General features: G+C 38.9%; 1 protein-coding gene and 1 long non-coding RNA gene across 2 annotated transcripts; one reads left to right on the top strand and one right to left on the bottom strand.

Moving 5' to 3' along the window:
• Positions 1-317: 317 nt before the first annotated feature.
• LOC110829593 (uncharacterized) lies at positions 318-5351 on the bottom strand. Its single transcript, XR_002543018.2, has 3 exons — positions 5337-5351; positions 905-1823; positions 318-691 (listed from the first exon to the last, which is right to left on the bottom strand). It is a non-coding gene; the product is annotated as an uncharacterized LOC110829593 (long non-coding RNA).
• On the top strand, positions 1236-19482 carry LOC110829591 (lamin). Its single transcript, XM_022063456.2, has 7 exons — positions 1236-1654; positions 6417-6870; positions 7741-7881; positions 8834-9265; positions 10804-11025; positions 12554-12682; positions 13899-19482. Exons 1-7 carry the CDS (start codon positions 1236-1238, stop codon positions 13935-13937), a joined length of 1836 nt encoding a protein of 611 aa, XP_021919148.2. The 3' UTR covers positions 13938-19482.
• The last annotated feature ends 1394 nt before the right edge of the window (positions 19483-20876 follow it).

Below are 20876 nucleotides of genomic sequence, written 5' to 3'. Positions count from 1 at the left end.
CTGTAATCTTATGTAACTTATTTTATATTTTATAACAGCAGTTATGGTATCCTTATGCCCATTGACATATGATTGATGATACTGTAATTGAATATCATGCCCCAAATCAGATATACCAAGCCTTTTTAAGCATGCACTACACAAATTCTTGTGCAATGTCAGAGGCAAGAAATGTAGACAGACAGTTGCAGGAAGTATTTTTATGAGTGCACACCCAGACAGATAATTGTGATGCTCGTCCCATCAAGTCGGATCAACACATACTGGTTAAGTTTCCTTAACAGTGACACTGCCTAGAAAATTGACTATGTGTAGTACTCAGAAGTAGGCATAGTTTCGCTTTTGGAGCTATATTTTATGGATATATGAGCATGTTACATTGTTCCAGATCAATACAAAATATTTGCCAAGTTCACGAGATGGTGCATGTGGAATTAAAATTTACTCCAGCTCCATAAAATATTTTGTGATGAATAAATCTTGATTTATGTAAACTGTGTAAGTCATTTGTAAATATTACTTAGTTGTGATACTGGCCATTGGTTTAACGTTTCTTCCCTCTCTCAATTTAAGTCCTGGCATATGGCTTTATTCATTAAAATACAGGCATTGAGATCAAATTAATGCCAAGCTGTACACTGATACTTGCAGTGCCATCTCCTGTTGAAATTTTGAACATGCGCTTCTGATTCTAGAAACCATGGAAAAATATTGATTAGTATTTGGATGCAAGATTATTGGAATTAAGAAATCTTGTTTTAGAACAATAAAAAGTCTTTATGCGGCATTTTAAATAATAAACTTCCTCGCAATCATTCAGTTGCACAAATCATTTTTAAATAACATTGTGTATGTGAAATACGTTCATTATCACAGAACATCAAACGTTAACTGGAATACTTACTATTTCAGAGGCGTACAATATTTTATCATATAGAGAGTACAGCAATGTTCCAGGACAGGTCTCCGCTTGTCCGTATTAAAAGTAATGATATATGTATGGTGATTACTTCACACAGCTTTGTTTCTGTAACTACTTTTGACATGAGCGAAACCTCACCGATGTTGTGAACGTACCCAAGTGGGAGTGTCGATGACGTCATAGATCACGTGGTTTCAACCGGAATCTGGCACAAGCTGAGAGTTTATTGGCGTGGGTAACGGCCGTTGAATGGTAGTATTGTGTTCGACATATTCTTACAGAATTCAGTGCATTTTCACTTGAAAGTTACAACATGGCAACGAAAAGTAGCAAAAAATCAACTGTAACTTCGTCTTCAACTACAACTTCATCTGTACGTGATACGCACACTCCACAACCGAGCACATCATCGCCACAAGGGAGGCCTGGTAGCCCGTTGAGTCCTACCCGGTATAGCCGGCTTCAGGAAAAGGCAGATCTTCAAAATTTGAATGATCGTTTAGCATGTTATATAGATCGGGTGAGGCATTTGGAAGCAGAAAATAGCAGACTTACTCGTGAAGTACAATCGACACAGGAAACGGTTACACGTGAAGTGACTAGTATAAAATCTATGTATGAGAATGAGTTGGCCGATGCCCGGAAGTTACTTGATGAAACTGCACGGGAAAGAGCCAAGTTGGAGATTGACGTCAAACGATTATGGGAGGAAAATGACGACCTCAAATTCAGGTGAGATTTCTCATATATCAGATTGTTTCAGCAGAGTTGTAATGTTTACATTACGTAGACTTGCATATTGGACTCAGGTACATTGGAATTGTAGTTTGATCGTACTCATTAGATTGCTTGATGAGGAACGAACCGATGTTTTCCGCAAGCGCCCGTTACTTGGTGTTGCCTGTAACGAATGCAGAAAGTAGGTCATTGGTACAGCGGTTTGACCTTTCCTTGCCCATGCATAAAATTGATATAAGTTAAGCTTGAACAATGTACAGATAGTAAATTCGTGTATAGGCATTTGTAGGCATATCTTTTTTGTAATGGAAATAAGTATGGATTGATTTGTTTACATCAGTAACTACTAGCACATGCGAATGTTTGAAACATTATATGGCAGAAGTTAATTTCTTACAAGAAAGGAATATAAATGGAAAACCAGTTTTGATGTAGGGCATTCTTCCTTCTGCAGATTATATGTAAGAAAATCAAAACAAATGTAGTCCTTCATGTAGGCCTAGTTTGTTATTGTTCTTTGTCCAGTGCAAGTAGCATACACTTTGTATATTAAGTGGTTTATTCCAGGCATCATTATTGTTCATTATAGATTAGTACTTGCTAGATTCATTGCTCGTGACATTTTATAATGTATTTTCTCCATTGAAATATCCAGGAATGCTGTTGAAGTGCATTCATACTTTGTTAGTTAGGGACTAGGATCAAGAACTGAATGTATGTGGAGTAGCAGCCCCATTTTAAATGTTTTAAATTTTGGCATTAAATTGTTTACTAGGTAGCCATGACTGTTGTTAGTGGTTTGGAAAATATTCAGTAGTTTTCCCCTTTTTGAGTTTTAGAATCAGTGCATTTCTGTCACAGTCGAACTTCGCGGTATTGTGACCCACCATGAACACATGCATTTGGGTTTTATTTAGTCAAACTTTCAGCTTTGCAACTAAAATAAGGCATTGGTCTGTATATTATAAAGATACACTGAGAGAAATTTGTAGGTATTTTTTAATTTCGTGTTGATTCAATGTGTTTCTGTACAACGAATATAGAACAAACATTTGTCTTTAGAAAGATTGGTTGGTTAATGCTGTTTGAGGAAATAAAATCATTTTGCTTCGAGAATCATATAAATCCCATAAATATACTCTGGGCACAGTACAGAATTATTGGTGATTAGAACAGATGGGACATAAAATTATCTCGGGTCTTTAAAAGGTTAATGTTTCATGAAATCTGCTTTGTACTATTCTTGTATAAATGTGAAGGATGAATGAGTGAATTAATGCTTTCAGTCTTATATTTTCCCCCTTAAAAACACATCTTTGGTTAGGGTATAAGGAAATGTGTAAAATGAAGATAACATTTTTGTGATTGTATTCAGTAACATTTTGAGTTCTGTGTGAGTTGGATTATAAATAATGCCAAGATTTCTACTGTTAAGAGTTTTTGTTTGGTTATGTAGCACCAATCTATTAATATCTGATTAATCATGACGAGTAGGTCATGAACTATTTTCAAATATACCAGTTTTCACCTGCAGCTGTTAATGAAGGGTTATTTCCACTCGAGATAGCCAAGAATATCCCATTGAATAAGTTACACAGTTGTATTTTTCAGTATTTTTTTCAAAACATTGTAAGTTCTGAGTTTGGCTCAGACTTGTTTGATAAATATGACGTGCGTTTGGTTGCCGCTTATGGAAGCGTTTAAAAACTGTCTTCTGCGTTGTTGTGCTATGTAGTAGGACTTTCCTGATATTTCAGAGCTACTTGCTGCTGTCGTCATCAGGATGATGTTCGTCCAATGATCACGACTCATCACACTTGTGATGGAGGCAGCATGTGCCCTTAACTGTCAGAACTAAAATATTAGCCTGATCTCAAATTATTGCTGTGTAGTAGGACGTTGTAATTTGTGGCTAGGTCTGTCCGTTTCCAGAACTAAATAGCATCTTGGGCACATGAGAGTTCAAAACTCGCTACACCGTGTAGCAGCATCATAATGGCAACATAAATCACTTTATTCTGCTCGTGTGGCTAAAATAGTAATCTCGGCTTTAATTGTGATACTGTTTGAACATTTGCAGTAACTTTCATTTAGAAGACTTTGTTTTGTAACAAAAAAGTTTTGTATCGATTCAACCAGTGGGCAAAATTGGACCTGGTATTCTTTTCTTGTCATATAGGTTGTTATGTAGTAACTTATTTATATCCATGCTGTGTGTGTGTTTGAGAGGGAGAGAGGTGGCCTAAATATCCTATTTCCTTTCAAACGTTTAATTGAAATAAGTGATTCAAGAGTTATTGTCATTGTACTGAGATATAATAAGACCTTAATTGATAGGTGTGCTAATGATAAACATGAATATTTAAGCTCCAGATATTTCAGTTTGAATTGGAAATATTTTAGTACAACTCTCCAGAATTTGCAACGTTCTGGAAACCGAAGTTTTCAAGATCTGGGTTACCAGCTTTGCACATGCCTCAGTTCTAGCCGAAAATATCCATTACGTCATGCCACTCCATTGCGTCATTCCTAGAACATGACGTCATGGCTTCTTAGGCTGTAGTGTCAACAGCTGCTTGGTTAGAGTTGCATGTTGACCAATCTGACGCTACCTGTCCTTTTATTTGTCGCTTTTGTATAACGTTTAGCAAAAAAACTGGCCCAAGAAGGCAGTAATTCGAAAAAAATGTTTTCAAGTTGGGTTGCTTTGATTCTAAAATGTACGTGTATTTTGTACATCGTAGGTTGGTAGAACAGAATTTAGGTCACGTTACCCTACTTGCCGTCCTTGGCCAAAATACGAATGTATATCTGATGATACTTCACATAGAATCACCTACTACCTCTTCGCCCGAGGTCAGTGAAAGGTGTAAAGTGTACATCACTGATAAATCCATCTTACAGGACACCGACAATAAACAACGCTGTTCTTTAAATGATATTCGTTTGTGTTTTTTTTTATTCTTTCTTTTCGCATTCCTTGGCTTCAGTTTACGCAATCTGCTACCACGGAAATGTGTTGAATAGCTTCGCAGATAAACGCTACCTTGCAGTTGTATCCCCGTCGTATCAAGAACGCGTACAAATGCTGGAATTGTTATGTTTCTTTATAGTTTATTTAACGACGCTTTTCCAGTAGCCCAGACTATAGCGTCGAATGAGAGGATGGTAGGAAGTGGTCGTGGCTTATTTTAAGATTCTATCTCGGTATTTGCCCGCCAGCTTCATCCTCTTATGAGTTTATCTCCCTAATGTTTGGTGAAGGGTGACTTGTGTTAGTAACCAGATAAACATTTTGATGAGTTATGTGTTTATTTTGGTGTATTTGTATGTATCCTTTCGACTTATCAACTATTCTGAAACCGGGCTGCTGCTTTTATTTTGCATATGTTTCTACTTTATTATTCCCCGCTGATCGTGTTATTAATATTTTAAATATTACTATGCGTGGTTTTGACGTGTGCTGACTCGTAGAAAAATGCCCGGAAAGTTTGCTTTTGTGAGGCATTTGTTTGATGGCGATGGTGTAAGTTGTTACCAAGGCAGAGAATTCAAGGTGGGGTTTGCGTAACTTCCCATTCCACGCACAGGTTCATATCCATATTTAGAATTTACGTTCTTTGTGTGAGGTTGGCTTGCTCGCCATGCATTACGTGGGGCAAGCTACACCACTAACCTTGGCGGTGGTTGAATCGGTTATACTTCCAGACGCCAACACGTCACGGGGCAAGGGGAGAGCATGAAGCTTTCACAATAAAACATGGCGGCTTTATTAACTGTTTGCAGCGCCTTTTGGGAGCAGCGGAAAAGTTGAGTGCTTCTTTCTAGCGCGAATGCTGTTTATTACGCTGACGTCATTGGTTTTGTATGGAATAACGATGACGTCATCTACAGAAGCATTTGCTATGACGTCCACGCCCTTTTTTTTTATAGCTGGCTACAAGCACGGTTGAAAGGACAGCGTATTGCATGGAAAGTGAGCGTGATTGTGGGAAGTATGTTTGGAGGGAGGGTTGGGAGTCCCATGAAGGAATGCCATTCTTTTTTGTTTTCGTTTTCAAGGTTGGAGGTAATGGAACTCCACTTTCGTTCAAATTTAGTTGATATAGAAATGTAAATACAAGCTAAAATAAATGAAGAATGCAGTTCATGTGTTTTGACGCCATCATAAAGACAAATGTTTTCCTGTGATGTCAGTAACCAACCAACAAGGCTATATGGTGTTATAATCGAGAACACCACAATCCACAGTCCACATTTCCACCACTGAAAACCCCAAAACTTGACATATAGTTTTCTTTTATTCTATTTTGGCTTTGATATTTTTATATCAATGTCCATTCCTTATTTTATTATAATGATTGTGTGGTGTTTGCTGTAAGGCTGTTGAAAGTTTAAGAGATTGTTGTAAATTGAGTCAGATTGGGGAAGCCATCTTTGTAAAGTGTTCCTTCTTTACAAGATTAATAATGTGAAAGTTGTTAAAATGCCTGAGGTCAGGTTTTGTATTTCTGTGCACAAAAGATGTGCATGTATCTGTCATCGGAGAAGTTTATTAGAAACTTAGCTTTTCCCCATAACTGCGCTGTATTATCGTGGTTATTTGATATTCATGTGATTGTAGTAGGGCTGTTATGAAACCGAAATATTCTGATATCAGCCAATATATCCTGTCATGATCCAATTCATTCTGGTTCACATCGTCAACTGCTTTCAGTTCATCCCCTTCTTAATTTTTCATTGGTTTATTTTATAGGTTGGACAAGAAGACCAAGGATCTGGGAATTGCAGAGAAGAGTCTATCCATTTATGAGTCTCGGGTGTCAGACCTGAGCGCCAAGTATAACCAGGCAGTAGCAGACCGCAAGAAAGCCACTGACGAAGTGAAAGAGCTGGAAAAGGAATGCGAGAAACTACGCAAACAAGTGGAAGATCTGCGTAAGCACCTGGAAGACGAGACCCTTGCAAGAATAGACCTGGAGAACAACGTGCAAAGCCTCCGAGAAGAACTGCAGTTTAAGGAACAGGTTTACAACCAAGAGCTGACTGAAACTCGCACACGACGTCAGGTGGAGATCAGCGAGATTGACGGACGCCTCACAGAACAGTACGAGGCGAAGATGCAGCAGTCACTTCACGAACTGAGAGATCAATACGAGGCACAAATGAGAGCCAACAGAGATGAAATTGAACTGCTGTATGAGAACAAGGTATAACAAATTTAATTTGCTGCATATTTCAGGATTTACAGTATTACTTTCTCTCTTCTTTCTATGGCGCAACAGCCCGAAGTCGAGCCTTGGCCTCCTCCCATGTCGGAGGTTTCTTTGTCTCTTGAAGCGTCCACTGCCTCTGCACAATTTCTATTCAATCCTGATTTGACTGCTAGAGCCATCTAGTAGTGAATCAGGAGAGACTTGCGTGAGAAATGGCTGCTAAATTTTGCTTATGAATCATCTTTGTTTATGCTCGTAAGGTTCTTTGGTACTCGCGGGTTATCGGGACACATCGCTTTAAAAATGGGTTAGGTTAGTTGTCATTTATTGAAATAAAATGTAATAACTTTCAAATATATGCCATTTATCCGCACACGTTAGAAACCAATCAGAATACGATACAAATTATTTAGGATAAACGATAAAAGAGTGATGTAAGATATAATTTATCAGTAATTTCTGCCATCTGCAGTTTGAGATCGTTTTGTCATTAGCAGTTGGTTCTGATTCTGTACTACGTTCGCTTTCTAGCTTTTGTGTCACGTTAACTAAACTTGTGCAGTGACTGAAAGGTAAACAAATGAAGAGAGGATCGAGGGAGGGGTTTGCGACAAGCTGGAAAATTCAAGGGGTCTGTCACGGCGCAACACGCAAAATGTGCTGGAATTATTTTAAGAGTTAACATGAGTAGGAATATTCACACAAAAAGTACTTTTTCTGTCCTGAATAAAGTATTTAATACATTTTCATTTGTATTTTGTCAAGAAACACTATGTGCTGTCATCGGTAGTCATTTAATAAGTGATTGGTGTTAGTCGTAAAGTTGCCGTCATGTAACCGTTTCTTTTCGTCTTTATTTTGCAGATAAAGAATCTGACCAACCAAGCGCAGAGAAACAGTGGCGCCGCGACCGTAGCCGTAGATGAGCTGCGACAGGCTCGTTCCCGCCTCGACGCGTACAACAGCAAAATCGGTGAATTAGAATCATCCAATGCTGCGCTCTTGGTAAGTGTACATTTGAATTTCCCTTGTCTTGTGTTTTGAAGATAATTTTAATCAGCCAGGCGTGTGCGTCAGAATTAAATCTCTATATTATCCTCAGTCTACGCTGTTTATAAGATAAGTTTTACAGGAGAAATTATGACAAGTTATGTAATCGTTTTACAGATTACAAAATATCATTCAAACTGCTTCAGGGTTGATTAATAAGATCCGTGTCATCCCAACACATTTTGCTCAAGCCATACTCAAACATATGTCATATTTCGTATTTTTAATATTATACTTTATTAATTGGAAGTTCTAAGTAATTTCTGTGGTGTGTGATTTTACCACTCTTCTATTTTGTCTAGATTTTCTTCAGGAAGCTAACTTGTTTAAAAGCAGGTTTCTTGTCCATAAGTAACCCAGTCGACCTTAATCAAAATTTACCACCTCTTAGAGCCGTCAACCCCCCCCAGTAGGAACTTCTAAATTAATAGCCCCATCTTTCTCTAATACAAAATTCAAAATTCCGCCTCTTCTGCCAATTATCGCGCTAACGTCTTCACTCTTACTTTATCCTTAACAGAAGGATGAGCGGGCACTGCCTGGGGACCTTCTAAATATAAGGTGCTCTTTCTCCCGACCTGAAATCGAAGCGTCTCTCACTTCTCCCCCCACCGATTTCCCCCCCCCCCTCCCCCCTCTCAGTAGATCTGGCTTTGGTAAGTTCTTAGATGTACTTGGAATGCGAACCTAGAAATTTCTCAGGTTGTTCAGGGTTATTTTGAAACACGTCCATCCGCACACTAATCAGTACTTAACACGATGTTAAACCGAACCGCGTTGTTACGCGATTAAATTTAGCTCCAGATGCTGCTAATACTTTGTGACGAGACTTGTAACTTCTGCCGGGAGCTGGAAAGTGAACTCGCTATTTAAGAGTAGTTTTCTAGAGATCTGCGTGTGATTTCAGATTCGTGTGCGGGACCTAGAGAAGATGTTGGATCTCGAACGGCAACATCACGCAGAGGAGAGGGCTGCTTTGGAGTTGGAATTGCAGCAACTCCGTGACGAGATGGCGAACCAACTACAAGAATATCAAGATCTTATGGACATCAAGGTGGCACTGGATCTGGAGATCACGGCATACCGCAAGTTGCTCGAGTCCGAGGAGGCGAGGCTTAACATCAGTCCCACGCAATCGCCGAACGTACGTGTCACACGAGGAACACCCGTGAGGAGAACACCAGTACGTGGCGGTAAAAGAAAACGCACGACTTTGGAGGAATCCGAAGAATCGTCGACATCCAATTACCACGTAACTTCTCACGCTAAAGGAGAGATTGAGGTCAGTGATGTCTGCGCTGATGGAAAGTACGTGAAACTTCATAACAAAGGAAGTAAGGTAAGCTCGAAGTTTCAATTAAATCTGTAATTATTAGTAAACATTTACTAGAGCTCTGTCGTAATTTTTTTTTTATCGTGACGGAACGTACGATTTATACGTTTAATAACACGGACATGATTTGGGTAAAAGATGACTTCGACATAACCGCGTACCCCTTCGTTTGTAGTACAGCGTGTGCTTGTAATATTCAGACAGTACAGCATATTATTACGCCACTTTTTATCGCAAGTGTCGCACTACCGCGGGTTACGGAATGAGATTTAAGAATGAAAATAAGCGGGATTTCGGGTTCTCACGGTTATGAGCACGGTGATGAAGATGGCCGTCTTCAGGGTTGTAGCACCGTGTAGTCTGGTAGGCCAATGACTGTCGTTGCTTCGATGATGGAGGCAGCCGGGACGTCTGAGATGTTGGTAAAATTCTACTTGATGCAGATACAACTGAGAAGACAGCCATCATCATCTTCAAAATCAAAAATATTTGCTTATTGATCGTTTAGAATGTAGCGTGAGCAAAGAACAGGTTGTGAATTATTTGTTTTGGCAAGGCGATTACAGGAGGAAAGGCCACAGCACAGAAAAAAAAAAACTACTGTGTTCGAGCCGTGACAGTGATTTCTGTACGTAGAAACTGAGCATGATAGAAAATGGCACCACAAAGGCAGAAAATTTGGGTACTTGTGGGTTATCGGGACACATCTCTTTAAAAATAGGTTAGATTAGGTTAATGTGTGTGGATAAATGACATATACTTGAAAGTTATTATATTTTATTTCAATAAATGACAAATTATTATATTTTATTTTGATATGCCTGAGATGTCGCAACCTGTCTCCGGCGGCCAAAATTTGCTTATAGAATCGTTTTAAAAATATCGCAGTTATCATTTGTACGCCGCCACGTGAACTCAGCTAAATATGAATCCAGACGATGTTGGGCCGTGCCTCTCTGTTTTTTATTCCGCCATTTAGCTGATACCCATAGTCCAATCCAAGTCCAGATATTCGACTCTCCCGTTTTGTGTCCCGATAACCAACAAGTACCGAAAATTTGTTTGTTGTGGTGAGGAGATTACTGGTACTTTGGTCACACTTGAAAACTATCCTCAGTTGAGACCTGGCGAGATAAGTTTAGGAAATTAATCCTGAATATCTCCACCGATGCAAGTTTTTTTACTTTTAATTTTATGATACTGTAAAGCTCTGCAGATTGTAGATGGTTTGACAGGTAAGTCCGACTACAAATTTTTTATAACGTACAAGCTGGAGCAGAACATCACTGCTCTCGTCAAGATGGAACAAAAGAGTGTTTTGAAAAACTTCGACAAGCTCAAGGTAAGGGGAGAACATTCCCAAAATCTTTAAATGTCAAGTAAGATTTCTGATTGGCTGATTATTTCATCGTTCAAATGATTCTAATCAACTGTCAATAACTTGATTGATTGATTGATTGTCTATTAAAAATAACCGTGTTGCAAGCAAATTTGATGACTGGAGGCATGACTAGATGTTTTCATGGCAATTTTTGTATATGTAGGAGGTGGTGTTGAGTGGCTGGCAACTTATTCGTCGAGCCGGAGATCTGGAGACTTCATTCAAGTTTCACCGCAGCGTCAAGATAGAGCCAGGTGCGACAGTCACAGTTTGGTCTTCTGACTTGGGCCAAACTCATGAGCCACCCTACAATATAGTCATGAAGGGTCAGAAATGGTTTGTCGCTGATTCCATGACTACTACCCTTCTCAACAATACTGGCGAAGTAAGTTGAAGTGCTTTTAACTTTCTCCTACGCCAGGCACTTTTAAAAGAACTAGATGGAAATCAGTGGTCCCCAACGCGGTGCCCGCGGGCGCCAAGGCTTTTTTTGGGTGCCCGCGTTGTCACGGAAAGAGGTTATATTGAATAATGAAGGCCGTTCAACCATGAACATTATAAAATCAAAGCGCAGATCTCTACTCACTGACGCCCATGTTGACGATTGTTTGCGAGCAGCATCATCCTACACTCCCAAATTTGAAAAACTGGCCGATGAAATGCAGCGCCAAACATCACACTAACTTCCCACTTGAGTAATAATAATTGTACTTATAAAACTACGTATTTTTGATTGCATGGTTTCTTGTATCATTAAACGTCGTGTTGTTTTGTGTATTATTTGGTGTCCATATCTTATTTGTCCAGAGAAAAGAAAATTTTGCTTTGTTAATTGGTTGGTGCCCGCCACGATCTCATAAACTCTCAAAAAAGGTTGGGGACCACTGATGTAAATTATTGCTTTAGCTCTCAAACACACTCTTGTCTTCTTCATTTCTTGTAGTGACATCTGTTAACTAATGTTTTAATCCTTTGATAAATCATAGGTAATTCTGTTTTCATGTATTAACTCCAGTTCCCATCTCCTTTTTTTGAGGGGGGGGGGGGGTGTAGTGGAGTATAACAGAGTGAAGCTTGGGTAAAAGTTTGTCTAAATAGGATCAGGAGACAGTAGGAGGTTAAAGATGACTGTCTTCTGGGTTGTGCCGTCTAGTCTGGTAGAAGTTTTCCGACGTTTCAGAGGTCCTTGCTGCCTCTGTCAGCAGGGCGATGAGTGCAAACTCCTGATTTTTTTTTTATAGAGTAGCCGGGATATTTTAGTAAAATGCCTTGGTATGAACAGGATGGCCAGGATTTGATTTCTGGTGGGGGCAGGATTTTTTGTGTTCGCTGCCATATCCAGACCAATTCTTCAGCCTGCTCAAGGCTGTCTAGTGGATGCTGAGGTGGAAGGGTGGATTAAGCTTGCTGATGCACAAAGCTGATGACCACTTATTGTAGAGGTCTAAAGCATGCGGATTTACATACATGTTCGTATACTCCTTCATGGTGGTGAAGTTTGGCAGGATAAGCAGCATGGGGTGTCATATGAAGCGGGGAAACGCTTGTGTCCTACGTGAGAGACCGCAATAGAAGCAACACGGCCTTCCTGCGCATGCGTCTTCCTTGTACTGGATGGTCAGAGCTGCCTTTTCCTCATTCACCTTACTGCCCAGCGCAGCGACTCGCTCGAAAATATCAAAATATTTGATCCCTCTCCTGACAGCTTCGCTGTAACCTAGGACAGCGCCACACAAACAGCCAGTTTGATATTTCCGCTTCACCCACGCAACTCGCACCGCTCGCATTTAATCGCTCACGTAGGACAGCGGGTAATGGTCTGTGTTCTAGATTCCTGGATGTCATTAATTTACTGTGTCTTTTATTTAGTAGGAAATATACGTTTTTCATCTGTTCTTGATATTCCTCTTTAGGAAATGGCAGTATCTGAACGACGGCGCCAACAGCTTTCCAGTTCATCATCACGCCACAGAGAAGTATCTGGCTTTCTTGCATCACACAGATCCTTGGACATTGGCTCTGAAGATCTGTACCATCAGCAGGTACAGTTTTAGATAATGAGTGACTGAATTTCTGCGTTGGATGGTTTAAAAGGGTCGAGAGGGGTGGCAGATAAGGAAGCGCGTACTGTCCGTACTATAAACATTTCCCAGCGGAAGGACTTCACTTACTTAGGACGGATGATATAGGCAGTGTGTATTAGTATTATCTGTGGCCCATTTTGGTTAGTGGAAGTGTTTCAGTGATGCCCTCGGTGGACTAGTGGTTAGCGTGCTCGCCACTGGACCCAAGGTTCGCGGGTTCAATCCCGGCCGAGGTCGATGGATTTTTAAGGGTGATAAAAATCCGTAGCACGACTTCCTTCGGAGGGGAAGTAAAGCCGGCGGTCCCATGTCGTAGATTTATGGCACGTAAAAGAACCTTGCGAGCATGATATGAGTTGTTTTCGCAAGCAAAATTCAGCAGCCATTTCTCACCCAAGTCTCTCCTGATTCACTGCTTCTGTGCTAGATGGCTCTGACAGTCAAATCAGGAATGAGTAGAAATTGTGCAGTCAGTGGGCTGGTCACTCACTACGCATAAATGCACGCTTTAAAGACTATGAAACGTCTGAAAGGAGGCGGCGATGACCCGCTACTGGGATAAGCTACAAATAGAAGTAGAATTGATGCACTGCATTACAAAAAGGGATATTTACATAAAGAGATGTTTTGTGTGTTTCTGTAAACGCAAAAGTCCAGTCTTCATTTCTCATTACAAAATGAGATGGTACAGAAATCCATGTCTCTTGGGTGCCCTTTTGGGAATTTCAAAGTGACGTTGGCAGATAGTGTTGAATTTCCAAGAGTCCAAGTGAAATATGTCTGGGTAGCTACATATTAAAATTTGAAGATTTCTGTCTTCTGGGTTGTTGCGCTGTGTAGTCTGGGTGATCGCCCTGATGACGGAGGCAGTATGACCTCTGAAACGTTGGTTAATATCGACCAGACTACACAGCGCAACAACCCAGAGGACAGAAATCTTCATACTCACCGCTGTAAAAACCTCAAATCTTACATTAAAATTTATTTTTTGTAGTTTCCTTCCCAGATTTGTGTCAAATCTTGGATTTCGTAATGGAATCTCTTTGTGTGTGAGGAGTAAATGTAAACTGTTCTGGTAAGATTCTACGCTGTGGCAGTCGGGAGTGAATCCTTGTCTACTGCGCTGTTATTGCGGGAAAAACACATGTTTTACTGTTCTGTTTTTCTGTTGCAGGGCGATCCCCAAGGAGAAGACCGGTGCAAAATCATGTGAAATTTTAAAATGTAATTGAGAATTTGTGTCCTTGAATGAAACTTCACAAAGAAAATGAACAGCTGGTTGGTGTTTGATTGAATTCAGTGTTCGGTGATGTGGCATGCCATGAGACTGCCAACATTCAAGGTGGTAAGAGTTCTGTATTTTAACAGCAGAGAGTTATGTTGCCTGCCTGTGCATGGTAACGTGCATTGAAGTGGTGCTGCATTCTCTTCAGGACTTTCAAGTGGTTGCACTTGCTACTGATACCACTTTATATTTTATGGAACTTATTCATATCATAAAAATAATGTGAGCTTTTCATATTTCTGTTACCTCTTTTTTTATGTAAGGTTTATTTTGTTACACATTTTCTAGGATCTGATCATCATAATTCGCTTATCGCTTGCACGGCAGGTCTTTCATGAAAGCTTTGTCTAAGGAAATTAGAATAATGGTGAATTAATTTTAGTATGTATGTAGTTCTAGTAGAATTGTAGGGTCTGGTATATTAACAAAAGATTTTGATGCTTCATTAGTAGTAATACATATAATATTCTGGTGTTAATGGAATCATCAATAATTCCACGGGATGTAGACGCGGATATCCTGCATTCAGCGCTGTCCGTTCTCTTCCGAGTTCGTTGCTTATTCTCTTACAGTCATTAGTAATGTATGACTAAGAAATGTATTTAAATCGTGAGCAACTAAAGTTGGCACATTTTTCTTGTTGCTTTTCACTGCCACTTAATAATACATTTTGTTTGAAGGTTTCGTATGTAGGATTTTACTGATCAAAACATGGTTTGCTAATTGAATATCTGTCGGACGTCATTTATTTTTAGGTGCGAAATCTTGGCTTTCATTTTATAAAAAGTCGCTAAATATAAGGTTTGAATTTGTAGAATTTTCCTTTATAGAGTGAATGACTTTTAGTACGTTGCACTGGGGTGTTGTATTAATAGGGTGTATATCGTTAGATGTCACTGACATTAACTGACGAGTAGCCATATTTTTGGTTCCGACTCCCATTAGCATCACACAGAATCTTTAGTGGATCATATCAGAATTCCATTGCAAATCACAGTTCATGGGAACGTAACGTTCAGATTTAGTACGGACATGCACGCGGCATGACTGATACGGTTCTTGTGCACACTATATTTTTTGTGTGAATGAATCAATCAATCAGGAATATATATGAAAACTTTCATCATTTGTTGCATTAAGTCACCTTGTTTCACTGCAGAACAGTTTGCAGTTGAAATAACATGTTTAATTCAAACCTTATATTCTGCCTCTTTTTTTATTATTATTATTACAAAATGGAAAGAAAAGTATTGTCTAAATGAAGCCGTAACGTAAATTACATCCCATCAGCAAAGACTTTCTTAAACATCAATTCCAAGGTTTTACACTTTAAATAAATGATTAAGAGTAGAAAAAACATTTCTCCTTCCTCTCTTTTCAGCTGAGGCTCGTTTCCTTAATTTTCCCTTTAGTGGATGAAACGTCTTTTATTTCGGTAAATAAGATACTTTTTCTTCTGAACAGACTTGATGACTTGCATAGCCCACTTACATGTTACTGGTTTCACTCCCACCCAAATACCCACATCCATCAAAAACTGTGTCAAAGTAAAATTTTATACAAGAAGTCCCCAAGTTACAAACATCTGACTTGCGTACATCCGTGTCATATACATTAATTACCGTAGCTGACTGATGTGTTCGGGAAGGAAAAAATTGACAGTGAATGCACGGTTGCCTAGTTATCGTTGAATAACGTTTAACTGTAGAAGTGTATTTGTACTGAAATAAAATTTTATTTACACATTAATGCATACCTTTACAGCTTATCTATGCGTGACATCATCCGCCGACAGCTTATCTATGTGTTGCGTCACGTACTCAACACACTCACTCTAGAACCGTTCTTTGTTACCAAATAAATGGCCAAAACTCCTAAACCGTAAGAGTTGGCTGAAATCTGTTTGAAAATTTGAAAAGCTCGTGTTTATTTACGTATTTCACTCGCAATATGTCCCGATCTAACTCTTACGCTTTAGACGTGGCAAGCGGTTGAAGTTGAGGAACGAGGGTATAGTTATTACATGTTTTGGGTAATTATTTCAACAATTTATAGAATAAAGTAAACATCATGTAGAGAAAGCCTTTTATTTACTCTTTAATTTGCATATTAGGTTTATATTCTCTATCTTACAAAGGTCTCGAGTTATTGGCGTTTGAAGTTACACACCGGCGTTACCTTACGTCTTACAGTTTCCGTCGAGTGTACTGCGATTTTATAAACGTTATTCAACGTTAAAAATAGTCTGATAATGTAACAGGAAATTTGGACAATCTGATATATTTCATTTAAAAATACATTTTGTAAATCACAGATTTTTTTAGCGAGGTAAAGCATTTTGTTGGTGTGCGGCCAGCGTTACAATGATTTTAACTGAGTATTTATGCTGCTCCTTTCACCGCTGATATGGGATCGGATTGCACGCAGCAAGGCGGAACTGAACCCCTTGGTAAGCATCAGTATTACCCACTAATATTTATATGATTTAGTCATACAGGCGAAGCTTACGAAACTACACGTAGCAGTGGAATATCGGGTCTACACTACGTGTATGAATGGAAAAGCCTCTTGGTAAGGGCTGCGTAAAATATGCGTACAAATAATTTTTTTTTAGTTTTATTATTTGTATGCTTTGTTTCATTATTGGTAATAGAACAGTGTTTTCCATTATTCAATGAAAGTGTATTATATTTCAGCTTAATTGTATGTTAATTAGGCTGTTATAATCTGACCTGGAAATCCAACAGTCACGAGATAGTTTGTGTTGAAAACATATTTCTAAATAGGATTTTGGAATCAGAACGTAACTAGGGGACTTGATACTGCTTGAAAGTAAATGAGTTGATACCTGCATTTGGCATATCACGTATTTCACTTGTGCAGTAGGTAAGTATCAAATTGAAATGTTCGAATTACTGATGGCCGTTATTTGAATGATAATTTTATCAACTACTATAATCAGATCAACCCACTCCACGTGTCTTGAGCTGCTTACCTTATCCAGCATACTCCACTGTATTCGGATGCAGCTGTTTTGTTTATAGATATGTTGATAAAGATAACCTTCACCAGTGACCGATCAGCTTCTTCTTCTTCTTCTATGGCTCTCCAGGCCGTATTCGGTCCATGGCCTCTTCCATTTGGTCCTCTGTTAAGTCCGTCTGTCCGAGGTTTTGAAACGTCTTCCTTTTTACGGTGCAAGGTTGTTAGCTTTGCGACCAACCCCCAACCTGGAGGACCAGGGTACCTGTTTTAGTCTGATCTCTCCCCCCCTCGACCAATCTGGCTAGGCAGGTCCTACCAGTAGCTCTTGGGGTCACTGAGGTACTCGAGCCCCACCACCACGACAAGGTGCAGGTACCATTAAGTGGGGTACCGATAAGCTCCTTGGGCTTTTTATCTGGGTTCGAGGAGAATGCTACAGTAAGTAGGAATGGGTAATGTTCAGACATAACCCATGCATCTTCACAGCATAGTACACAGTAGATTATGGAATTGATCCTACCGATTTATGTTTTTAACCATCGGGTATTTTGCTTAATGTTGGTGCACACAAATTAAAGTCATAAATGTTTATGGGCTATGTAAGCAAAAACTTATTTTACTTCATTTTTGTGTAACTTCCTCTTTGATCAGTGGTTATAATTTGAAGTAATTATTATTGCTGAACTCTTGTTTTCTTAATCACTATTGCCAGTTATTGAAAATAATGTTCACTATTACTGCTTTTATTCTACCAGTTCAGAATTGAATTTAATCAATGGTCATGACAGTTACAGAAATACAAAATAGATTTGCTTTTATACAGACACTGAATTAGAAATAAGTACAGTAGTGAGCATATAGTGTATTGCTATTTCCCATAAGCACAATGTTGTAATTGTGGGTTATGTTCTTGAATGAGTGAAACATAAATCAAGTTTATTGCCTTAAAACACACAAGCCAAAGAAATATTTAGATTATTACAGTTTAACAGAAATGTGTCCTGTAAACAACAATGGGAAAAATAAACATTTTTCTTGCCTTTTTCTTCCTTTATCTTGGCTTAAGTTACGAGTTTGCATTTAATTGATGAGCCAGGTGGGGAGAATATGTTTTTCATTATGAAAGTTCATATGGGCAAAATGTCACATTGCAAATCTTAATAAATGAAAGGTGGACTTTTAGAAGATAGGAAGAAAGTAACTGAAGAAATTGCATGAAACTGTATAGGTCATGTCTAACCTCACCAATGACAAAAGTTGCTGTGTTCAAATGCAACGTTTGCCCTTTCCTGAAAAGACGAGATTCTTTTTCGTTTCCTTTAATACTTTGAAGCAGAGTATTCCTATGCTATTTTTACCATGCTCTTCAAATTGTTAAGAATATTCAGTGCCAGTAGCCATTTTTAAAAATTTCCTTTTTTTGGGTCATGAAAAGTGAACTTTGGCAAGTTCAAATAATAGGCCAAGAATAAGCAACCATTCTTACTATGCTTCTAAGTTATTATATTTTAATTTTGTACAAGACTCCATATATACAGGATGGGTGGGAAGTAAGTAGGCATTGAGAAATGGTTATAACCTCTATATTTCCAATGTATAGTGATTATTTAATGCCTACTTACTTCCCACCCACCCTGTAGTTCATAGTATGAGTGCCTGCAGAAGACTTTAATGTCTGAAGCACCTTGCTGGAAGACTATATATAATACACTAGTTTCACTCTCTATATGACTTCCATTAACTCTTATTACATTCTTGACCCACAAAACTGATGATAGTTAGGGTTATGAAAGGTAATTGCTTCTGTGTTAAGTGAAGATTGTGCTATGAGTGTTGGCAGGCATTTCTAATATGGGTCTACCAGTAATGTGGAGAAGTATTGTTAAGATTTTGTAGGTAGTAGGTGTTTATTACTAGTGTTGTCCTTGTACTACTGACCTGAGTTCATGTACAGGTCTTTTAGCATTATATTATAATAATCATTGGCATTAAGTGTCAGTGGGTTCAGATTCCAGATACCAGGGAAATGTACAATCATGTGGTTGATTCCTAACCCCAAATTTCATATTTTATGTTTCAAGATGAAGGTTATGAGACCGACTAATTATTGTCTGTAATGCCATTATGAGAAGTATAGCAAAAGTGAGATGCAAGGTTTTCATGGCGGTGAAGTCTGATGATGTTATGGGTTGTGTTGCTGTGTAGACTCCGCTACATTTTGTTTTCAGGGTTATGTGTACATGGTCAACCCAAAAGAGCATCATTACAGGAAAACTAAGTATTGCATTGGTATAATTTATGTGAATTTAATTTAATAAATTATATACTTAATGGCATTTGCAGTATATACTTAAGTCTAGTATATTTGAGTACCATTAGGTGTTGTATTGTCATTTTTATGTATTCCTACTGCTAAATAACTGTGTTTCAGGGAACATCGATGTATAACAAACCTAATTTAATAATAAAATAGAATTCTCTGAATTAATGCAGACTCAAAAGTTTCAACAATGTGTTGGGAAACTTTACTGTTCAGAATTTTTAAATGGCATGGATTTTCAAATGAGACTGGCGGTATATCAATTAAGTATGAACATTACCACAGTTTTTAATCAACTTCTCCTGTACTCGTTCGTGCCCTGGTGTGAGTAGGAAACACCTTATTGGCTGCTTTTTCTCTCTACATGATTCAACTCATGAACTGCAGGACAGATATGGATAAAATATGGATTGTGCTGTTGGGGACTGCCCTAAAAATTGTACTTTTCAATCACCTGTAATAAGTAATAGCAACATGACAGCCAAACAAAAGATTAAATTTGATCATTTGTGCTCTAATGTAATCAACTCCCATTGTTGGGATTGGTTGTTGGGTGTAGATTTGTACACAAATAACCTAGGAGGTAAAATGAATTAAGTTAGGTTGTGGTTCAGGTCAAATTGTATTGGAGTTGGGTAAGGCACAGATTAGGTTTTTTAAGGTTGGGGTAAGATTGGCTAGGTTAGGCAACTTGTGTGTGGGATTCATTAGGTGTTACTGGGTCATGTTTGGTTAATTTACATTAGTAAAGGTTAAGATGGTTGGGTTTTGGGGCTGCAGTTCATTTTGTCAAAGGGGTGCCATGATGGGTACAATTGGTATGTTCTGGAAAGAATAAATAGGAAGGAGAGAGTTACACGTGTCCTGAAATGTTGGAAGACTTTTTGAAGATTGGATGTGGTAGCCTGTTGTGGGATGCTATAAAGCAAAGGGAACAAATTTTTAATAAAATAAAGTGGGGATCAGACTGGGTAAGAGAATATTGTTAAAAATTGAGAAGAGAATAATAGACATGCATGGACAGAATAATATGAAAGTTGTGTGAGGTATGAGGAAATTCAAGTTGAGAGTGATCCATGTTCTGTGCAAGGAGTGGAATACATAGGAAAATAACCACAGTAAAGCCACCTACTTACGGGGGTGAGCCCATGATGCTGGCGGAGTCCGAGGATGGCGCTATGTCTTCTGATGGGGCAGAGAGAGTATGAGTGCGCCTGATGAGGAAGGGGGGACCTCAACCCATGTAAAGCCTCAGCAGCAGATTGTGGAAACTCAACCACCTGCTACCAAGCACACTGACTTGTCGCCTTCCACCCACCGAGTCATTCACCTCTTGGGTTTGCCTATGTCTTATGGGGCCTGATTTGAGCTTGGTTGGTTTTACGTTTGCTACGAAAAGTATAGGAAACTATTTCACTCTAGAGGATTGTGTTCTCTCAACAGTCCCCTCCCTTCGAAAGGGAAAGCACGTTTAAGAGATATCCGACAACCGTCTTCCTCTTTACAGCCGGTAATAATGGCTTAACGAGTGGAGGAACGAACAGTAGGGATATACGCTGGAA

This window comes from Zootermopsis nevadensis, unplaced genomic scaffold (genome assembly GCF_977971745.1).
Source record: "Zootermopsis nevadensis isolate Lab colony 2312 unplaced genomic scaffold, Znev_1.0 Znev_ptg000005l, whole genome shotgun sequence".
Taxonomy (NCBI): Eukaryota; Metazoa; Arthropoda; class Insecta; order Blattodea; family Termopsidae; genus Zootermopsis; species Zootermopsis nevadensis.
Note: the sequence above shows the minus strand (reverse complement) of the source record. Positions and strands in the feature narration are given on the sequence as shown.

Excerpts from the sequence above, each read along its gene's own strand:
- LOC110829591 (XM_022063456.2), top strand. The coding sequence starts at position 1,236 with ATGGCAACGAAAAGTAGCAAAAAATCAACTGTAACTTCGTCTTCAACT. Across the intron at positions 6,871-7,740 it reads AACTGCTGTATGAGAACAAG|ATAAAGAATCTGACCAACCA; the intron begins GTATAACAAATT and ends TTTATTTTGCAG. Across the intron at positions 7,882-8,833 it reads CATCCAATGCTGCGCTCTTG|ATTCGTGTGCGGGACCTAGA; the intron begins GTAAGTGTACAT and ends GTGTGATTTCAG.